At 54.4% G+C, this 17216-nt stretch overlaps 1 protein-coding gene across 13 annotated transcripts in view; it reads right to left on the bottom strand.

Annotated features, from left to right (window-relative positions):
- The window catches only part of PKN1 (protein kinase N1), a 41148-nt gene extending 24221 nt beyond the window's left edge, over positions 1–16927 (bottom strand). For 2 of the 13 annotated variants that reach the window (XM_005588246.5, XM_074026146.1), the window contains exons 1-4: positions 8809–8870; positions 7697–7997; positions 5505–5656; positions 2064–2199 (exon numbers count right to left, since the gene is read on the bottom strand). In XM_005588246.5, coding sequence (XP_005588303.1) covers positions 2064–2199; positions 5505–5656; positions 7697–7997; positions 8809–8847 — 628 coding nt within the window. In that variant the 5' untranslated portion in view covers positions 8848–8870. Of the gene's footprint in view, positions 1–2063; positions 2200–5504; positions 5657–7696; positions 7998–8808; positions 8871–14202; positions 16033–16226; positions 16447–16597 lie in introns of those variants that run through there. The other 11 variants (XM_065536293.2, XM_065536294.2, XM_074026142.1 and 8 more) reach the window with 11 other exon arrangements.
- Positions 16928–17216: the final 289 nt, after the last annotated feature.

The following is a 17216-nucleotide window of genomic DNA, read 5'->3' as shown; positions in this document are numbered from 1 at the left end:
CACTGTCACACGGTCGCCCACAGGGACACATGGCATTACCACTTTGTCACCAGCATAGGCACACTATCACCTGCAGGCAGAGGAACACATACTCTGTCACAAAGATGCAGTCACCCTGCCACATAGAGACACTGTCATGAGTCAGATTCTGTTACACAGACACGGCCCTGTCATCTTGGGCACAGGGACACAATTATAGGGGCAGAGAAACACAGTTACAGACACAAATGCATGTATGCCAAAGCACAAGGTCAAGAAAAGGGGCACGGGCCAGGCACAGTGGCTCACGCCTATCATCTCAACACTTTGGGAGGGTAAGGCAGGAGGATCACTTGAGGCCAGGAGTTTGAAACCAGCCTGGACGACACAGCAAGACCTAGTCTTTACAAAATATATATATATATTTTAATAAGCTGGGTGTGATGGCACATGCCTATGGTCCCAGCTACTCAGCAGGATTGCTTGAGCCCAGAAGGTCAAGCCTGCAGTGAGTTATGATCACACCACTGCATTCCAGCCTGGGCAACAGAGCGAGACCCTGTCCAAACAAAAAAGGTGTATCGGCCGGGTGCGGTGGCTCACGCCTGTAATCCCAGCACTTTGGGAGGCTGAGGTGGGTGGATCATGGAGTCAGGAGATTGAGACCATCCTAGCTAACATGGTGAAACACCGTCTCTATTAAAAACACAAAAAAATTAGCCAGGTGTGGTGGCAGGCGCCTGTAGTCCCGGCTACTTGGAAGGCTGAGGTAGGAGAATGGCATGAACCCGGGAGGCGGAGCTTGTAGTGAGCCGAGATCGCGCCACTGCACTCCAGCCTGGGCGACAGAGCAAGACTCCGTCTCAAAAGAAAAAAGAAAGAAAAATTAGCCGGGTGTGGTGGCGGGCGCCTACAATCCCAGCTACTTGGGAAGCTGAGGCAGGAGAATGGTATGAACCCGGGAGGCAGAGGTTGCAGTGAGCCGAGATCGTGCCACTGCACTCCAGCCTAGGTGACAGAGCGAGACTCCGTCTCAAAAAAAAAAAAAAAAAAGTGTGGCCTGGGGTGTGTGTCAGTGCGATGGTGCACGTGATTGTGTGCCTGCACTGTGGATACCCGCATGGATTGCGCAGTGACTATGTGTGATGGTAGGATCACACATTCCTTTGTCTTTGGGTATTGTCGCAGGGATGGGTGACTGGATGACTTTATTCCTAAAAGTCCCAGTGACTGATTAAGCGCCTTGTGGCAGCAGGTCTAGGGGTGACGGTGAGACTGTGTGTTTTCTTGTGTGTGTGTTTTTGAGACAGAGTCTCACTCTGTTGCCCAGGCTGGAGTGCAGTGGGGCGATCTCGGCTTACTGCAACCTCTGCCTCCCGGGTTCAAGTGATTCTCCTGCCTCAGCCTCCTGAGTAGCTGGGACTACAGGTGCATGCCACCATGCCCAGCCGATTTTTGCATTTTTAGTAGAGACAGGGTTTCATCATGTTGGCCGCTGATCTCGAACTCCTGATCTCAAATGATCGGCCCACCTCGGTTTCCAAAGTGTTGGGATTACAGGCATGAGCCACTGCACCCAGCTGAGACTGTGTTTATAAGGCAACATCCCTGTGACTATCAACTTCCTTGGAACTGTGTCTGTGTTACTGGTGTCCAGGTGAGTGACACATGTGGACACAGTGTGACTGTGAGTGTGACTCTCTGTGACCAAGTGCCAGGGTCATTATTCAGAATAGTCAGGCAGTCAAAAACATAGTAAATAAATTGGCGTGGCTGGGTACCAATAAAACTTTATTGACAAAAAACAAAAACAGACAATGGATTGACCAAAAAAAAAAAAAAAAAAAAAAGACAATGGATAGATTTGGTGTGAAGGTAGTAATTTACCAACCCCTGATGTAATCCAAACTCTGCATGGGACAAAATGGGAAGCTCTGGCCCAGAGAGGGTCAGGAATGTATTGAAGTCTCACACTGGGTCACAGGATCCACCTCCCTGCCCCAGAAAGGGACTCATTATGGAGCTGGAGGCTGAGCCCTGCAAGGCGAGATGCGGGCTAAGCTGTCTGGAAGCAAGGGACTCACCTTGGGTCTCATCCGGGGCTGCCTGGTTTTCCAGCTGGCCCGCCTGCAGCGCCCGGCGGAGTTGCATGCGGATGATGTCAATCTTGGTCTTACTGTCCTGCAACATCTGCTGGGCTGTCAGCAGCAGCTTCCGGTCCTGGAGGCAGAGACAGTCTGAGAGAGGAAGGCTGGGTGGTTGGGGTCTGGCCACACCATGCAGGTCCCAGGTGACTGTGGCAGTGTTCACATGTGGATGTAACAACACGCATTTGCAGGCCAGGCATGGTGGCTCACGCCTGTAATCCCAGCACTTTGGGAGGCTAAGGTGGGTGGACTGCTGAGCCCAGGAGTTAAAGACCAGCCTGGGCAACATGGCAAGACCTTGTCTCCACAAAAAAAAAAATGCAAAAATTAGCTGGGTGTGGTGGTGTGCACCTGTGGTCCCAGCTACTCAGGGGGCTGAGGCAGGAAGATCACTCAAACCCAGGAGCTAAAGGCATCACTGAGCTGAGATTGCATCACTGCCCTCCAGCCTGGGAAACAGAGTGAGACCCTGTCTCAAAATAAATAAATAAGTAAATGAATGCACTTCCATGCATTCCTGGATACAGTGGGATGATGTAGTAAATGGGGTTTGAATCCTGGCTCTGTCACTTAACATCTGTGTGGCTTCCAGCAAGCCATTCAACCTCTCTCGGCTGCAATTTGTTTTATTGATTGATTGATTGGTTGAGACAGGGTCTCGCTCTGTTGCCCAGGTTGGAGTGCAGTGGCACAATCTCGGCTCACTGCAGCCTCCACCTGCTGGGTTCAGACGATTCTTTTGCCTCAGCCTCCTGAGTAGCTGGGATTACAGGCGCCCGCCACCACACCCAGCTTTTTTTTTTTTTTTTTTTTTTTTTTTTTTGACACAAAGTCTCCTTCTGTCACCCAGGCTGGAGTGTAGTGGCGTGATCTCAGCTCACTGCAACCTCTGCCTCCCAAGTTCAAGCAATTCTCCTGCCTCAGCCTCCCGAGTAGCTGGGATTACAGGCATGTGCCACCACGCCTGGCTAAGTTTTGTATTTTTTTAGTAGAGTTGGGGTTTCGCCATGTTGGCCACGCTGACTTCAAGTGATCCGCCCACCTCAGCCTCCCAAAGTGCTGGGACCCGCACCTGGCCTACTCTATTCATTTTCATCGGGTCAGTATCACCCCCGAGGGGGCAGAAATTCTTAGGGGGTGAGAAAGTCTTATTCTTTTTGTGTATAATGCTCAGATACATGTAAAAAGATACACAGTTGTTCTAGGTTTTAAATTTTCATGGAATGGTATTCAAATGCTTGTACACGGGTGTTCATAGCAAAACTATTCACAATCGCTAAAAACGTGGAAACAACCAAATGTCCATCAATTGATAAATGGGGCGCAGTGGCTCACGTCCGTAATCCCAGCACTTTGGGAGGCCAAGGCATGAGGAATGCTTGAGCCCAGGAGTTCGAGTCCAGCCTGGGCAACACAGACCCCTATCTCAATAAAAATAAAAAATAAATTAAATAAATAAAATAATGTTAGTCCAGGCAAGGTGGCTCACATCTGTAATCCCAGCACTTTGGGAGGCCGAGGTGGGCAGATCACCTGAGGTCAGGAGTTCGAGACTCGCCTGGCCAATATAGTAAAACCCCATCTCTACTAAAAATACAAAAATTAGTGGGGTGTGGTGGCACATGCCTGTAATCCCAGGTACTTGGGATGCTGAGGCATGAGAATCACTTGAACCCAGGAGGCGGAGGTTGTAGTGAGCCGAGAGCATGCCACTGCACTCCATCCTGGGTGACAGAGTGAGACTCTGTCTCAAAAAAATAAATAAAATAGTGTCATTAAAAAAAATCCATGCAGTCTGTCCTCCCATGTGACATTCACGTGGAAGGACAGGCGCACACCAGCCTGTGGGTCTGGACGTTAATCCTCTAGCTGTAGGTCGGCCTGTGCTTGTGGTGTCAGAATTTCTGGGTGTTGATGGAGACCTGTGTGTTCCTGGGACTGACTGGCAGGATGGGGGATGTGTGTGTGTCTGTGCGTCCGTGTGCACCAGTCTCTGGGTATGAATGTAAGTGTGTGTATGTGTCCAGATGTGGCTGTGGTGGGATTCTCCCTGTGTTGTTAGATGTTGTTACCGCTGTGTGTCTCTAGATGTTATGACAGCATGTGTGTGTGTGTCTAGATGTTATGACACCGTGTGTGTGTGTCTCTAGATGTTATGACAGCATGTATGTGTGTCTAGATGTTATGATGGTGTGTGTGTGTGTGTGTCTCTAGATGTTATGACAGCGTGTGTGTGTGTCTAGATGTTATGACAGCATGTGTGTGTGTGTGTCTAGATGTTATGACAGGGTGTGTGTGTGTCTAGATGTTATGATGGTGTGTGTGTGTCTAGATGTTATGATGGTGTGTGTGTGTGTGTCTAGATGTTATGACAGCATGTGTGTATGTGTCTCTAGATGTTATGACAGCATGTGTGTGTGTATGTGTGTCTAGATGTTATGACAGCATGTGTGTGTGTCTCTAGATGTTATGACAGCATGTGTGTATGTGTCTCTAGATGTTATGACAGCATGTGTGTGTGTGTGTCTAGATGTTATGATGGTGTGTGTGTGTCAAGGTATTGACATGATTGTGTGTGCTTGTAACAGAAGACCATCAGCAGTGAGAGGCTGCATGTTGCCCTGACTGTGGATGGGCCTGAGGCTCTGCAGGAGACCATGGGAGGAGGGGAGACAATCTGCCACATGTCTGTCTGACATCGCCCATAGTCACGCTTCCCATATGCCCGCATGAGCTGCCTGTGCCTTAGTCCTGACACCAGGTTACACCCATCAGCCAGTGTGTCCCCAATCCAAAGGCTCCCAGCCTCCCATGGGGACAGCTGTAGGCTACACCCTATGCCCCCAGCCTGTGATCTGCTCACACCTGTGCATGTATACAGCTGTATACATGTGCAGTGTGTGTGCAGATACACGAGTGGGTGAGTGTGTACATGTGGGTGTGTACATGTGCGTGTGCACTGCAAATGCGTATGCAGATGTGGGTGCACAGGCAGGTGTGTGTGCATACGCAGGTGTGTGTGCACATGGGGGTGTATGTACACATGCTGGTATATGCACATGTGGATGTGTGCAAGTGTGCATGCACGTGCAGCTGTGTGTGCACGTTCAAGGGTGTGTACACATGCAGGTGTGTGCATGTGTGGGTGTATACGTGTGTGTACATGTGGGTGAGTGCATGCATGCAGGTAGGTGTGTGCATGTACAGATGTGGGGGTACATGCCAGTGTGTGCACGTACAGGCGTGGGTGCACACTCGAGTGGGCATGTGCACACGGGGACAGATGTGTACACATGTGGGTGGGTGTGCACGTGTGGGTGGACTGTACGTGCGCAGGTGTGGTGTGTGCACACGGCGTGTGTGCGTGTGCTGCCTCACCTTGGTGCTGCCATTGCTATAGGTCTGGATCATGTTCTCCGCCCCCTGCTTCACCTTCAGCTCAATGGCCAACTGCTTCTCCAGGCCCGCCACACGGCTCAGGTTGGTGGCCGAGCAAGTGGGGCCGCCCGCACCGGGGGACTGGGGGCCATCTACAGGTCACAGGTGGGAGAGAGTCATCACGCATGGTCACCTCGGTCTGCCTGGGAGGCTTCATCCTCAGCCCAGCCTGGGCATTGCCCCTGAGGCACGGGGAGGGGGAGCTGGGGGCCAGCAGGCAGGCAGGCAGGCAGAGGGACACCAGGGCCCAGCAGTCTACCCACCCACCCACCCGGGGAAACTCCTCGGGGCTGGGGCAGGACTCAGGATGAAAGAGTGCAGGCGAGCACCCAGGTGTCTTAGTGTGTCCTTGGTGCTGGGTCCACTGCATCTGGGAGGCCCGTTAGTAACTACGTACGTGGCTTGTGTGAGCCTGTGGGTGTGGGAGTGGTGCCATCTGTGAGCTGCAGGGTGTTGGCATGGCTGAGTGTGTGTCTCCCTAGGTGTTAGTGTAACTCTGTGAGACGCCATGTGTTAGGATGACTGAGATCGTGGGTGTTGGGAGATGCTCTGCGTACATCTCTGACTGTTGCTACAACTGTGACTTCAGATCTCCAGGTTGGTATGACTGAGTCTCCGGGTGTTGGCACATCCGGATGCATGTGTCTGCGTGAGTCTCTGGAGAGTGGTGTGATGCTCGAGGGGACCCTGGGTGCAGAAATGACTGAGGCTGGGCGCAGTGGTTCACGCCTATAATCCCAGAACTTTGGGAGGCCGAGGCAGGCGGATTGCTTGAGGTCAGGAGTTAAAGACTACCCTGGCCAACATGGCAAAACCCCGTCTCTACTAAAAATACAAAAATTAGCCAGGCGTGGTGGCTCATGCCTATAATCCCAGCTAATTGGGAGGCTGGGGCAGGAGAAACACCTGAACCTGGGAGGTGGAGGTTGCAGTGAGCCGAGATCGTGCTATTGCACTTCAGCCTGGGTGACAAGAGTGAAACTCTGTCCGTCCCCCTCCCCCCGCAGAAAAAATTTAAACTGCTGGGCGAGGTGGCTCACAACTGTAACCCCAGCATTTTGGGAGGCAGATCACCTGAGGTGGGTGGATCAGTTGAGGTCAGGAGTTTGAGACCAGCCTGGCCAACATGGTGAAACCCCATCTCTACTAAAAATACAAACATTAGCCGGGCATGGTGACACATGCCTGTAGTCCCAGCTACTCAGGAGGCTGAGGCAGGGGAATCACTTGAACCTGGGAGGTGGAGGTTGCAGTGAGCTGAGATCACACCACTGCTCTCCAGCCTAGGCAACAGAGCGAGAGTCCGTCTCAAAAAGAAAAAAAAAAAATGTAAAACCAATAAAAATTTTTTAAATTAAAAAACAATCTGGGTGCAATGGCTCACACCTGTATTCCCAGCATTTGGGAGGCCAAAGCAGGAGGATCACTTGAAGCCAGTAGTTCTAGCCAAGCCCTGGCAACATACCAAGATCCTGTCTCTACAAAAAGAAAAAAAAGAAAGAAAGAAATTAAATCAGCCAGGCATGGTGGTATATGCCCATAGTCCCAGCTACTTGGAAGGCTGAGGTAGGAGAATTGTTTGAGCCCAGGAAATTGAGGCTGTAGTAAGCTTTGATCATACCACTGTACTCTAGCCTGGGTGACAAGGCAAGACCCTGTCTCAAAACAAAAACAAAAATAAACAGTCTTTGGGCATCATCCATGTAATTGTGAGAGTTTCTGGGTATTCGTGTGACCGCGTGCACATCCTTGAGTGTTGCCTGGGTGTTGGCGTGGCTGTGTCTGGAGGTATTTGTGTGACAGTATGTGCACCCTTGGGTGTGCCTGGGTGTTGGTGTGGCTGTTCTTTTAGGTGTTTGTGTGAGTGTGTGCACATCCTTGAGTGTTGCCTGGGTGTTGGCGTGGCTGTGTCTAGAGGTATTCATGTGACAGCATGCACAGTCTTGAGTGCTACCGGGTGCTGGTATGGCTGTATGCACCTCTCTGGGTGTTGGTGGCTGCGTGGGTCATGGCATGAGTCTCCCTGGGGGTCCGTGGAGATGGGTTAACCTGGCTCTGGAGACCATGGGTGAGCCAGTGAGCCGTGGAGCCCCTGCCTGGAGTCCCGCATCCCCAGAGGCATCCCAGCTCACCATGGGTGGCAGCCGGGTCGGGCAGCACCACATGGGCGTGCAGCTCCTGCAGCTGCTGGTGCAGCAGGTCGAGGCGGCGCGAGGAGCCCCGCAGCAGCAGCTCCACGGGGCCCAGGCTGCGGCCCAGGTCGGTGGTGGCCCGCCGCAGGTTCTCAGCACCCTCCTTCAGCTTCAGCTCCTTGCGGATTTCCCGCCGCAGCCGCTCCCGCTCCAGCTCCAGCTGCTGCTGTACCCCAGGGGCCGCCAGGTCTGCCCCGGCCAGGCCCAGCTGCTCTAGCAGGGACCAGCTGCGAGGCTCACTCTGCAGGGGACACAGCAGGGTCAGTGGGGTTAGGAGGACTCTGGGTGCAGACCACATGCAGCCAGCCTGGCCCAGCCTCTGCCCTGGATTGGGGCTCCCAAGACAGGGCCTGCTCTACCTCCTCTGACTCTCAAAACTGGAAGGTGATGAGACCCTGCCACTGCTTCCTGACCTCCCCAAACTGGGAGGTCTCAAGAGCAGGGCCTTGTCACCCCCACCACCACCAGGTCCCCCACATTAAGGGGGTCTCAAGAATAAGATCTGTCTCCCTTCTGCTGCCTCCCCCAAACGAGAGGGTCCCAAGGGAAGATTCCTTCTTTTCTCTGCTGCTCCCCAAAACTAAGGGCCCAAGGGCAGGCCCTGTCTTCTCTCTGCTGTATCCCCAAAACTACAGGGTCCTGAGGACAGGCCCCATCTTCCTTCACCTGTACCCTGAAACTATGGCATCCCGAGGGCAGGCCTCATCTTTCCTTGGCTACACCCCCAAAACCAAGGCATCCCAAGGGCAGGCCAAGTCTTCTCTCTGCTGTACCCCCAAACTATGGGGTCTTGAAGACCCTCATCTGCTCTTCTCCTGTCTTCAACAACTGGGACCCTAAAGAGCAGAGCCTGGACTCCCTCCTCCTGTCTCTCCCCAACCTGGGAGCCCCGAAGGGCCCTGGATAGTCTCATCCTCCAAACAGAGAACTCTGAGGCCAGCGCCCCATCTCCTCTCCTTGTTCCCAAACAGAGAGGTACCCAGGGAAGGACTACTGGCCTATGCCACTTGGGGTCCCCTTCTGCCTGCCCCCACAGGGACCCTGGACCCCACCTCCAGCTCCTGCTCCGAGGGGGTACTGGCCTCCGCCATCCTGGGTCCAGGCTGAGGGCTCCGCCCTCTTCCTGAACCTCAGCCCCACCAGGGCCTCTCGGCCGCCACTTCCTCTTTCCTGTCAACTCCCAGCACCCCTCGCGCGGGGCCAACTCCAGGGCATCTAAGGGACCTTCCCTTCAGCCACCTCTGGGGCCAAGCCTGCTCTTCTAGATGAAACCCAGGGACAGTCTTTGCTCCCTGTCCCTAGAGAATGTCCAAAGTGTAGGCAGTTTGTACATTCACACACTCATGGTGTATCCATGAGGGGATGCAGGCTCTGGAGGCTGACCTGAGTGTGCAAACACTTTCAAATACATATGTGGATAGCACAGAACACAGGGTCACAAGTGTTTGCACACTTTCTTTTTCTTTTTTTTTTTTTTTTTTGAGATGGAGTCTCCCTGTGTTGACCAGGCTGGAGTGCACTGGTGCGATCTTGGCTCACTGCAACCTCCGCCTCCCAGGTTCAAGCAATTCTCTTGCCTCAGCCTCCCAAGTAGCTGGGATTACAGGCATGTGCCGCCACGCCCAGCTAATTTTTGTATTTTTGGTAGAGACAGGGTTTCACCATGTTGGCCAGGCTGGTCTCGAATTCCTGACCTCAGGTGATCCGCCCCCCTCGGCCTCTGAAAGTGCTGGGATTACAGGCGTGTACTACCGCGCCTGGCCTGTGTTTGCACACTGTTATGGCTGCAGGTGTGTGCCTGCAACACAGGCTCACACGTGTGCACACTCCCATGCCTGTTTGTGTGGATGAAACAAAGATCCACACACAGGTGCACACTTCTACACCTGCAGGTGTATGCCTGAAAAATGGGCTCACAGTGTACCCATTCCCATGCCTACCACATATGCACTTATTTGCAAACACATACAAATGCTTATGAGTTTCACTCTAGAACCCATACAAGACACACTCCCACCTGCCCGAGAGGGTACAGCCCACATGCTCATGCGTGTGCACATGCTCACACACGTATGCACGCTCCCCGAGGCCCCTGCAGCGTGTCCATGCTCCCACAGACCTCCAGCCTTGAGACTATCTGCATATGTCCCTACAGCCAGACTCTCTCAGCCACCCCTTGTCCCCGGCTTCTCCTTCAGGGTCAGAACAGCCACTTCTTCAGAGGCGAGGCCCCCTTCCTGCAGACGGGCCGTCCCAACTTCCTGCTTCCTCTCAGTCCAGTCACCAACTGTTATTGACCATAGCTGAGAGGTCCAGGGTCCCAGCCAGCCCAGTGGCACCTCCCTCAGGCCAACACAATTAGGGGACAGCACTGGGGGACTGGGATAAGAATTTGCAAAACCAGGCCAAGCACGGTGCCTCACGCCTATAATCCCAGCATTTTGGGAGGCCAAAGTAGGTGGGTCACCTGAAGTCAGGAGTTCGAGAGCAGCCTGACCAACATGGAGAAACCCTGTCTCTACTAAAAAAAAAAAAAAAAAAAAAATGCCGGGGGCAGTGGCTCACGCCTGTAATCCCAGCACTTTGGGAGGCCGAGGCGGGCGGATCACGAGGTCAGGAGATCGAGACCATCCTGGCTAACACAGTGAAACCCTGTCTCTACTAAAAATACAAAAAATTAGCCGGGCATGGTGGCGGGCGTCTGTAGTCCCAGCTACTCGGGAGGCTGAGGCAGGAGAATGGCGGGAACCCGGGAGGTGAAGCTTGCAGTGAGCCGAGATCGCGCCACTGCACTCCAGCCTGGGCAACAGAGCGAGACTCTGTCTCAAAAAAAAAAAAAATAGTGGCGCATGCCTATAATCCCAGCTACTCGGGAGGCTGAAGCAGAATTGCTTGAACCCAGGAGGCTGAGGTCAAGGTGAGCCAGGATCACGCCACTGCACTTCAGCCTGGGTAACAAGAGCAAAACTCTGTCTCAAAAAAAAAAAAAAATTTTCCAAAACCACGCCAGGTGTGGTAGCTCACATCTGTAATCTCAGCACTTTGGGAGGGTGAGCGAGGCAGATCACTTGAGGTCAGAAGTTCGAGACCAGCCTGGCCAACATGATGAAACCCCATCTCTACTAAAAATTTGAAAATTAGCCAGGCATAGTGGCACGTGCTTGTAATCCCAGCTGCTTGGGAGGCTGAGACATGAGAATCGCTTGAACCTGGGAGGTGGAGGTTGCAGTGAGTTGAGATCACACCACTGCACTCCAGCCTGGGCGACAGAGTGAGATTCTATCTCAAAAAAAAAAGAAAGAAAGAAAGAAAGAAAGAATGAATGAATGCCCCAAATCAGTGGCCTACAAAACCACTTGCTAAGCACACAGTAACGTTCAAGAACAACTTATGATGGGGTTACTTCCTGACAAGCTTGTCATAAGTTGAAAATATCATAAGTCAAAAATGCATTTAATACACCTTACCTACCAAACATGATAGCTCACCCTGGCCTACCTTAAATGTGCTCAGAGCACTTACCCACGCCTACAGTTGGGCAAAAACATCTAACACAAAGCTACTTTACAATAAAGTTGAATATGTCATGTACATTTTTTTCTTTTTTTTGAGACAGGGTCTTACTCTGTCACCCAGGCTGGAGTGCTGTGGTGTGATCATGGCTCCTTGCGGTGTCTACCTCCCAGGCTCCAACAGTCCTCCCAGCTCAGCCTCCCAAGCAGCTGGGACTACAGGCATGTGCCACCACACCTGGCTAATGTTTGTATTTTTCACAGACATAGGGTCTCACTATGTTGCCCAGGCTGATCTCAAACTCTTAGCCTCAAGTAATCCTCCTGCCTCAGCCTCCAAAAGTGCTAGGATTACAGGTGTGAGCCGCTGCCCCGTGGCCGGGGCCTTGATTTAAAACAAGAGCACCCAGATTCCAAATACCGGCTAGGAAATAGCCCCCTGGCATTATCTCCTTCAGCTGGGAGCATCCATTTCACAGACAAGGAATTTTTTTTGTTTTTTTTTTTTGAGACGGAATCTCGCTCTGTCGCCCAGGCTGGGGTGCAGTGGCCAGATCTCAGCTCACTGCAAGCTCCGCCTCCCGGGTTTACGACATTCTCCTGGCTCAGCCTCCCGAGTAGCTAGGACTACAGGCGCCCGCCACCTCGCCCGGCTAGGTTTTTGTATTTTTTAGTAGAGACGGGGTTTCACTGGGTTAGCCAGGATGGTCTCGATCTCCTAACCTCATGATCCGCCCGTCTCGGCCTCCCAAAGTGCTGGGATTACAGGCTTGAGCCACCGTGCCTGGCCAAGGAATGTTATCCTTGGCTCGTGAGGGATCGCAAGAGCAGCTGCCCCCAGGGAGGAATGCCACAGACCAAGTGTATCACTCCCACCATCTTCCCAACCCCTCTCTACTAATCCTGAGTAGCTGCCAAGAATCTCACCACTTCACAGATGAGGAAACTGAGGCTCAAGGAAGTAACAGTAGTATTTTTTTGTTATTTTGTTTTGTTTTGTTTTTTGAGACAGAGTCTTGCTCTTTCGCCTAGGCTGGAGTGCAGTGGTGCGATCTCGGCTCGCTGCAATCTCCACCTTCCGGGTTCAAGCGATTCCCCTGCCTCAGCCTCCTGAGTAGTTGGGACTACAGGCACGTGCCATCACGCCCAGCTAATGTTTTGTATTTTTAGTAGAGACGGGGTTTCACATGTTGGCCAGGCTGGTCTCGAACTCCTGATCTCAAGTGATCAGCCAGCCTCAGCCTCCCAAAGTGCTGGGATTACAAGTGTGAGGCACTGTGCCTAGCCAGTAACAGTTTTCCACGGAGGGGAGATTTTCTCCCCATACCCAGGGACATGTGGCAACATCCAGAGACATTTTTGGTTGTCATGACTGTGGGTAGGGAGGTGGCTTCTATCAGGGTGAGGCCAGGGATGCCGCTCAACGCCCTGCAGTGCGCAGGACAGCCCCTACTGCAAAGAATGACCCAGCCCTCAATGTCAGTAGTGCTAAGGCTGAGAAGCCTACTGTTAAGGGTCATAGATTTGGCCAGGTGTGGTGGTTCACATCTGTAATCCCAGCGCTTTGAGAGGCTGAGGGAGGAGCAGTGTTTGAGGTCAGGAATTGGAGATCAGTCTGGGCAACATAGCAAGACCTACAAAAATCTCTACAAAAAATCTTAAAAGTATTGGCCAGGTGTGGTGACTCTGCCTGTGATCCTAGCACTTTAGGAGGCCAAGGCCGGAGAATTGTTTGAGCTCAGGAGTTCCAGACCAGCCTGGGAAATAGCGGTGAGACCCCATCTCTACAAAAAATATAAGAATTAGCCAGGTGTGATGGCGTGTGCCTCTAGTCTCAACTACTTGGGAGCCTGAGGTGGGAAGCTCGCTTGAGCCCAGGAGGCAGAGGTTCCAGTGAGCCGAGATCACGCCATTGCACTCCAGCCTGGCCAACAGAGCCAGGCTTTGTCTCAAAAAAGAAAAAAAGAGGCCTGGTGCAGTGGCTCACGCCTGTAATCCCAGCACTTTGGGAGGCCAAGGCGGGAGGATCACGAGGTCAGATCAAGGCCATCCTGGCTAACACCATGAAACCCTGTCTCTACTAAAAAAAAAAAAAAAAAAAAAATTAGCCAGGTGTGGTGGCAGGCACCTGTAGTCCCAGCTACTTGAGAGGCTGAGGCAGGAGAATGGCGTGAACCTGGAAGGTGGAGCTTGCTACACTCCATCCTGGGCGACAGAGAGAGACCCTGTCACAAAACAAAAAAAAGAAAAAGAAAAAAGAAAAAAAGGCTAGGTGCAGTGGCTCACACCTATAATCCCAGCACTTTGGGAGGCCTAGGTGGGCAGGTTACTTTGAACTCAAGAGTTCAAGACAAGCCTGGGCAACATGGCGAAACCCTGCCTCTACTAAAAATACAAAAATTATCCAGGCGTGGTGGTGCGCACCTGTAGTCCCAGCTACTCAGGAGGCTGGGGTGGGAGAACCGCTTGAGTCTAGGAGGCAGAGATCATGCCACTGCACTCCAGCCTGGGTGACAGAGACCCCAGTCTCAATTAAAAAAAAAAAAAAAAAAAGAAAAAAAAATCAACCAGGTATGGTGGTACATGCTTGTAGTCCTATAGATCAGGTGTTTGAGGCTGCAGTGAACAAGAATCTCGCCATTGCATTCCAGCCTAGGTAACAGAGCGAGACCCTGTCTCTACAAAAGTAAAAGGAAATTAGCCAGGCATGTTGGTCTGTGCCTTTTGTACCAGCTACTCGGGAGGCTGAGGCAGGAAGATCACTTGAGTCCCAGAAATCGGAAATCAAGGCTGCAGTGACATAGGATCGCACCGCTGCACTCCAGCCTGGGTGACAGAGCAAGACTGTCTCCCCCAAAATAAATAAATATAAACAAGTAAATCAATCAGTAAGGACACAGATTCACACCCTGAGCTGCTGACCAGGACGCTTACCAGTAATGACTTCACAGCAGCCCCGCCTGCCAAGTGCTGGCCAGGTCTCGGTCTCTCTCTCCCATGAACACCCTCTTAGTCCCATTTTTCCTAGGTCAGAACCGAGGCTCAGAGAGGCGAAGGCACTGGGCCCAGGACACACAGCAAGGAAGTGTCAGCGTCGGAATTTAAGCCCAGGCTCACCAAATACCACCCTCACTCAGTCAGGCCCCACCCCATCCCCAGCAGGCAGAGGGAGGACACAGCCAAGAGCGGGGTCAGCTCAACTGGGGAAGTCCAGGCAGAGAGGAAAGGTGGCCTCCCTCGGCCCCACCTCCAGCAGCTGAGGTCTGTAATGCAGAGAGGGAGGGAGGCTGGGCTCCTGGGTTCTCCTCCCCTGAGTGACTCACTTCTTCCCAGGGCATACAGGTCACCTGAGGGCCACCAAGGCAAACCCAGGACTCAGGGGCCTGGCCTGGCCTATGGAGAACCCCTGCTCCTCTGCTGCCCACCATGGAGCGGAGACCTCAGACCCAGAGGACCTGCCTCCCAGAATCCCCATCTTGCCAGAGCAGCCAGGGACCTAGACCCCCACATCCGGAGATTTCAATGCCTTGGGCGTTTCCGGAATCTGGACAGGACATCCGTTTGCAGGACACAGAACAGACAGGCACACGTTGGGACAGATAGAGGGACAGGGCGGCAGGCCCAAGCAACCATGAGAGAGGGATGACCAGGAGGAGGGAAGAGACTAAGGAGGAGATGGGAAGGGGGGACCAGGGCGTGGGTCCAGCCTCACTGCAGGAATCACAGCCTGTCTGGGTCATGTGTGGGACGCGCCAAGCGCATGCATGCGCCCGGGGATTCCTACACAGCCCTCCCTGGGCCGGGGGTGGAGGCAGGGACCCCGGCCCATCCCGGCCCTGAGGTCTGACCTTGTGTGATCGGCAACACCAGATACGCCCAGCTCCTCGGCAAGGCCGGCAGGCCATCAGCAGGACTGGGGAGGTGGGAGGGACCGGGGGTTACGGGGGAGACACAGAGGGGCAGGGGGCAGGTGCAGAAGGAGACGAGAACCCAGTTACACAACAGCCACAGGACGATGAACTGGATGGTGAGGTGCAAATGGGGGCACCGAGGCACAGACATTTCTCAGATTTGGGTCACTTGAACCAAAGAAGGTTGGCAGTCACGCTGGCCCTGCTTGTCACAGACGGGGAAGATGAGTCCAGGTCAGTGATACCAACCAGGTGGCACGGGGGAATCTGGCTGGGCAGAAGGCTGGTGCCAGTCACGTGTGTGTGTTAGGAGGGTGGGGGTGACCCAGCCCTGCCCAGCCACCATGCAAAAAAGTAGGATTCTATATATGGGAGCATCCCTGGCCTGTTGACTGAGGCACTCCCCACCCGGGAGAAGGTTCCACCTGACAGTCCAAGAGTAGGAGCGGGGGTCCCCAGTCCCCCGACCTAATGCAGTGACTCGGGTACTTCCGCCAACAGGTGCCAATCTGGGTGGCGTCTGGAACACTATAAAGCTGTCTAGAGGCGGGGGTGGCTGGAGCTTTGTTATGCGGGGGAAGGGCACGGGCCGGGCCCGGCGGCCTCCTCCCCTCCCACGGCACTGCGCCAGGCACCTGCCCCAGGTGGAGCGGCACCTGCCGGGCACCCAACCCTGGGGAGGGGGATGAGTTTGGGGGCGGACGAGAGGCACCGGGACTCCCAGCCAGCCACAGACACCCGAAGTAGAGCCTCCGCCGCGCCCCTTCTAGTTCTCTGGGAGAGGCCGAGTTTGGGGGTGCAGCGGGGGGTGCCTCCGAGATTGCCCCCAAACCAGCCCCGTCCACATCGCCACCTGCCGAGAAGGGGGCCTCGCTGGCTCCACAGTCCCGGCCCAGGGAGGGGGCGCCGGGCGCTCCGGAGGTCCCCGCCCTAGCCATCGCCACCCGAGTCCCGTTCGGGGGGCTGGGGGGCTCCCCCGGGAGCGCGAGGGCGGGGTCCCCTGGAGCCGTCCGGTCGCCCCGGGACTCCAGACGCAGGTGCGCCTACCTGCAAGGCGTCGCTGGCCATGTCCTCCTGCCGCCCGCCAGGGGTCCCCGCGCGGAGGGAGGGGCGGCCAGAGGAGCGCGCGTGCGCCCCGGGCGTGGCGGGGAGGGGGCGGGCGCGGCGCGACCCTCCCCGGCCCGCGGCCCGCTCCGGCCTGCTAGGCTCCCGCCTCGCCTGCCCAGGCCGCCGCGTCCCCGCGCCGCGCCCTCCAGCCCCAGCGGCCGCCGGGCCCGGTCACGTGACCCCGGAGGTCGGCGCCCGGGGAGGGGGCGGGGCCGAGGGGGAGGGGCTCCCAGAGGCCCCCGGGGCTGCGGGGTCCCGCCCGCCCGCCCCCTCAGTCTCCCGAGCTCGGAGCACCCCGATCGGCTCCCCACCTTTCCTCTTTCCGGGTCCTGCGACGACCGCACGCTGCCGAGAGGTCCCCCATTGGAGCGCGCGGGAACCCGAGGAGAACGGTTCCCCGCGTTCAAGCCGAGAGCGGCGGAGGCCTTTGGGCCTCCCAGAACCCCTGAAAAAAAAAAAATAACCCCCCCACCCCACCCCATCCCTGTGCATTTGCAAGCTCGGGACGCCTGCATCTGTGGTCCCCTATTCAAGGGCATGGAAGTTTCCCCGTTACCTGGAGACAAGCTCTGGGCAGATCTGCATTCAAATGCCAGCGCTTTACGCCTTGGGGAAGCCAAATCCTTCCAGGCACCTCATCTGTGAAATGGGAATGATGCGCTCACCTCCTAGGTGTTGGTAAAATTCAATGAGACAGTGCAGGCCAAGAGCTGAGAACACTCTAGACGCTCCATAAGTGTTAGCTGCTGTCACTTTTAATGTTATCGTAATTGTTTGTTGTTTTGCTGTTTTTGGACGGAGTTTCGCTCTATTGCCCATCCTGGAGTGCAGTGGTGCGATCTCGGCTCACTGCAACCTCTGCCCCCCGGGTTCAAGCGATTCTTCTGCCTCAGCCTCCTGAGTAGCTAGGATTACAGATGCCCGCCATCA

Source organism: Macaca fascicularis, chromosome 19 (assembly GCF_037993035.2).
Source record: "Macaca fascicularis isolate 582-1 chromosome 19, T2T-MFA8v1.1".
NCBI lineage: Eukaryota > Metazoa > Chordata > Mammalia > Primates > Cercopithecidae > Macaca > Macaca fascicularis.
This window is presented reverse-complemented; position numbering and strand designations above follow the sequence as displayed.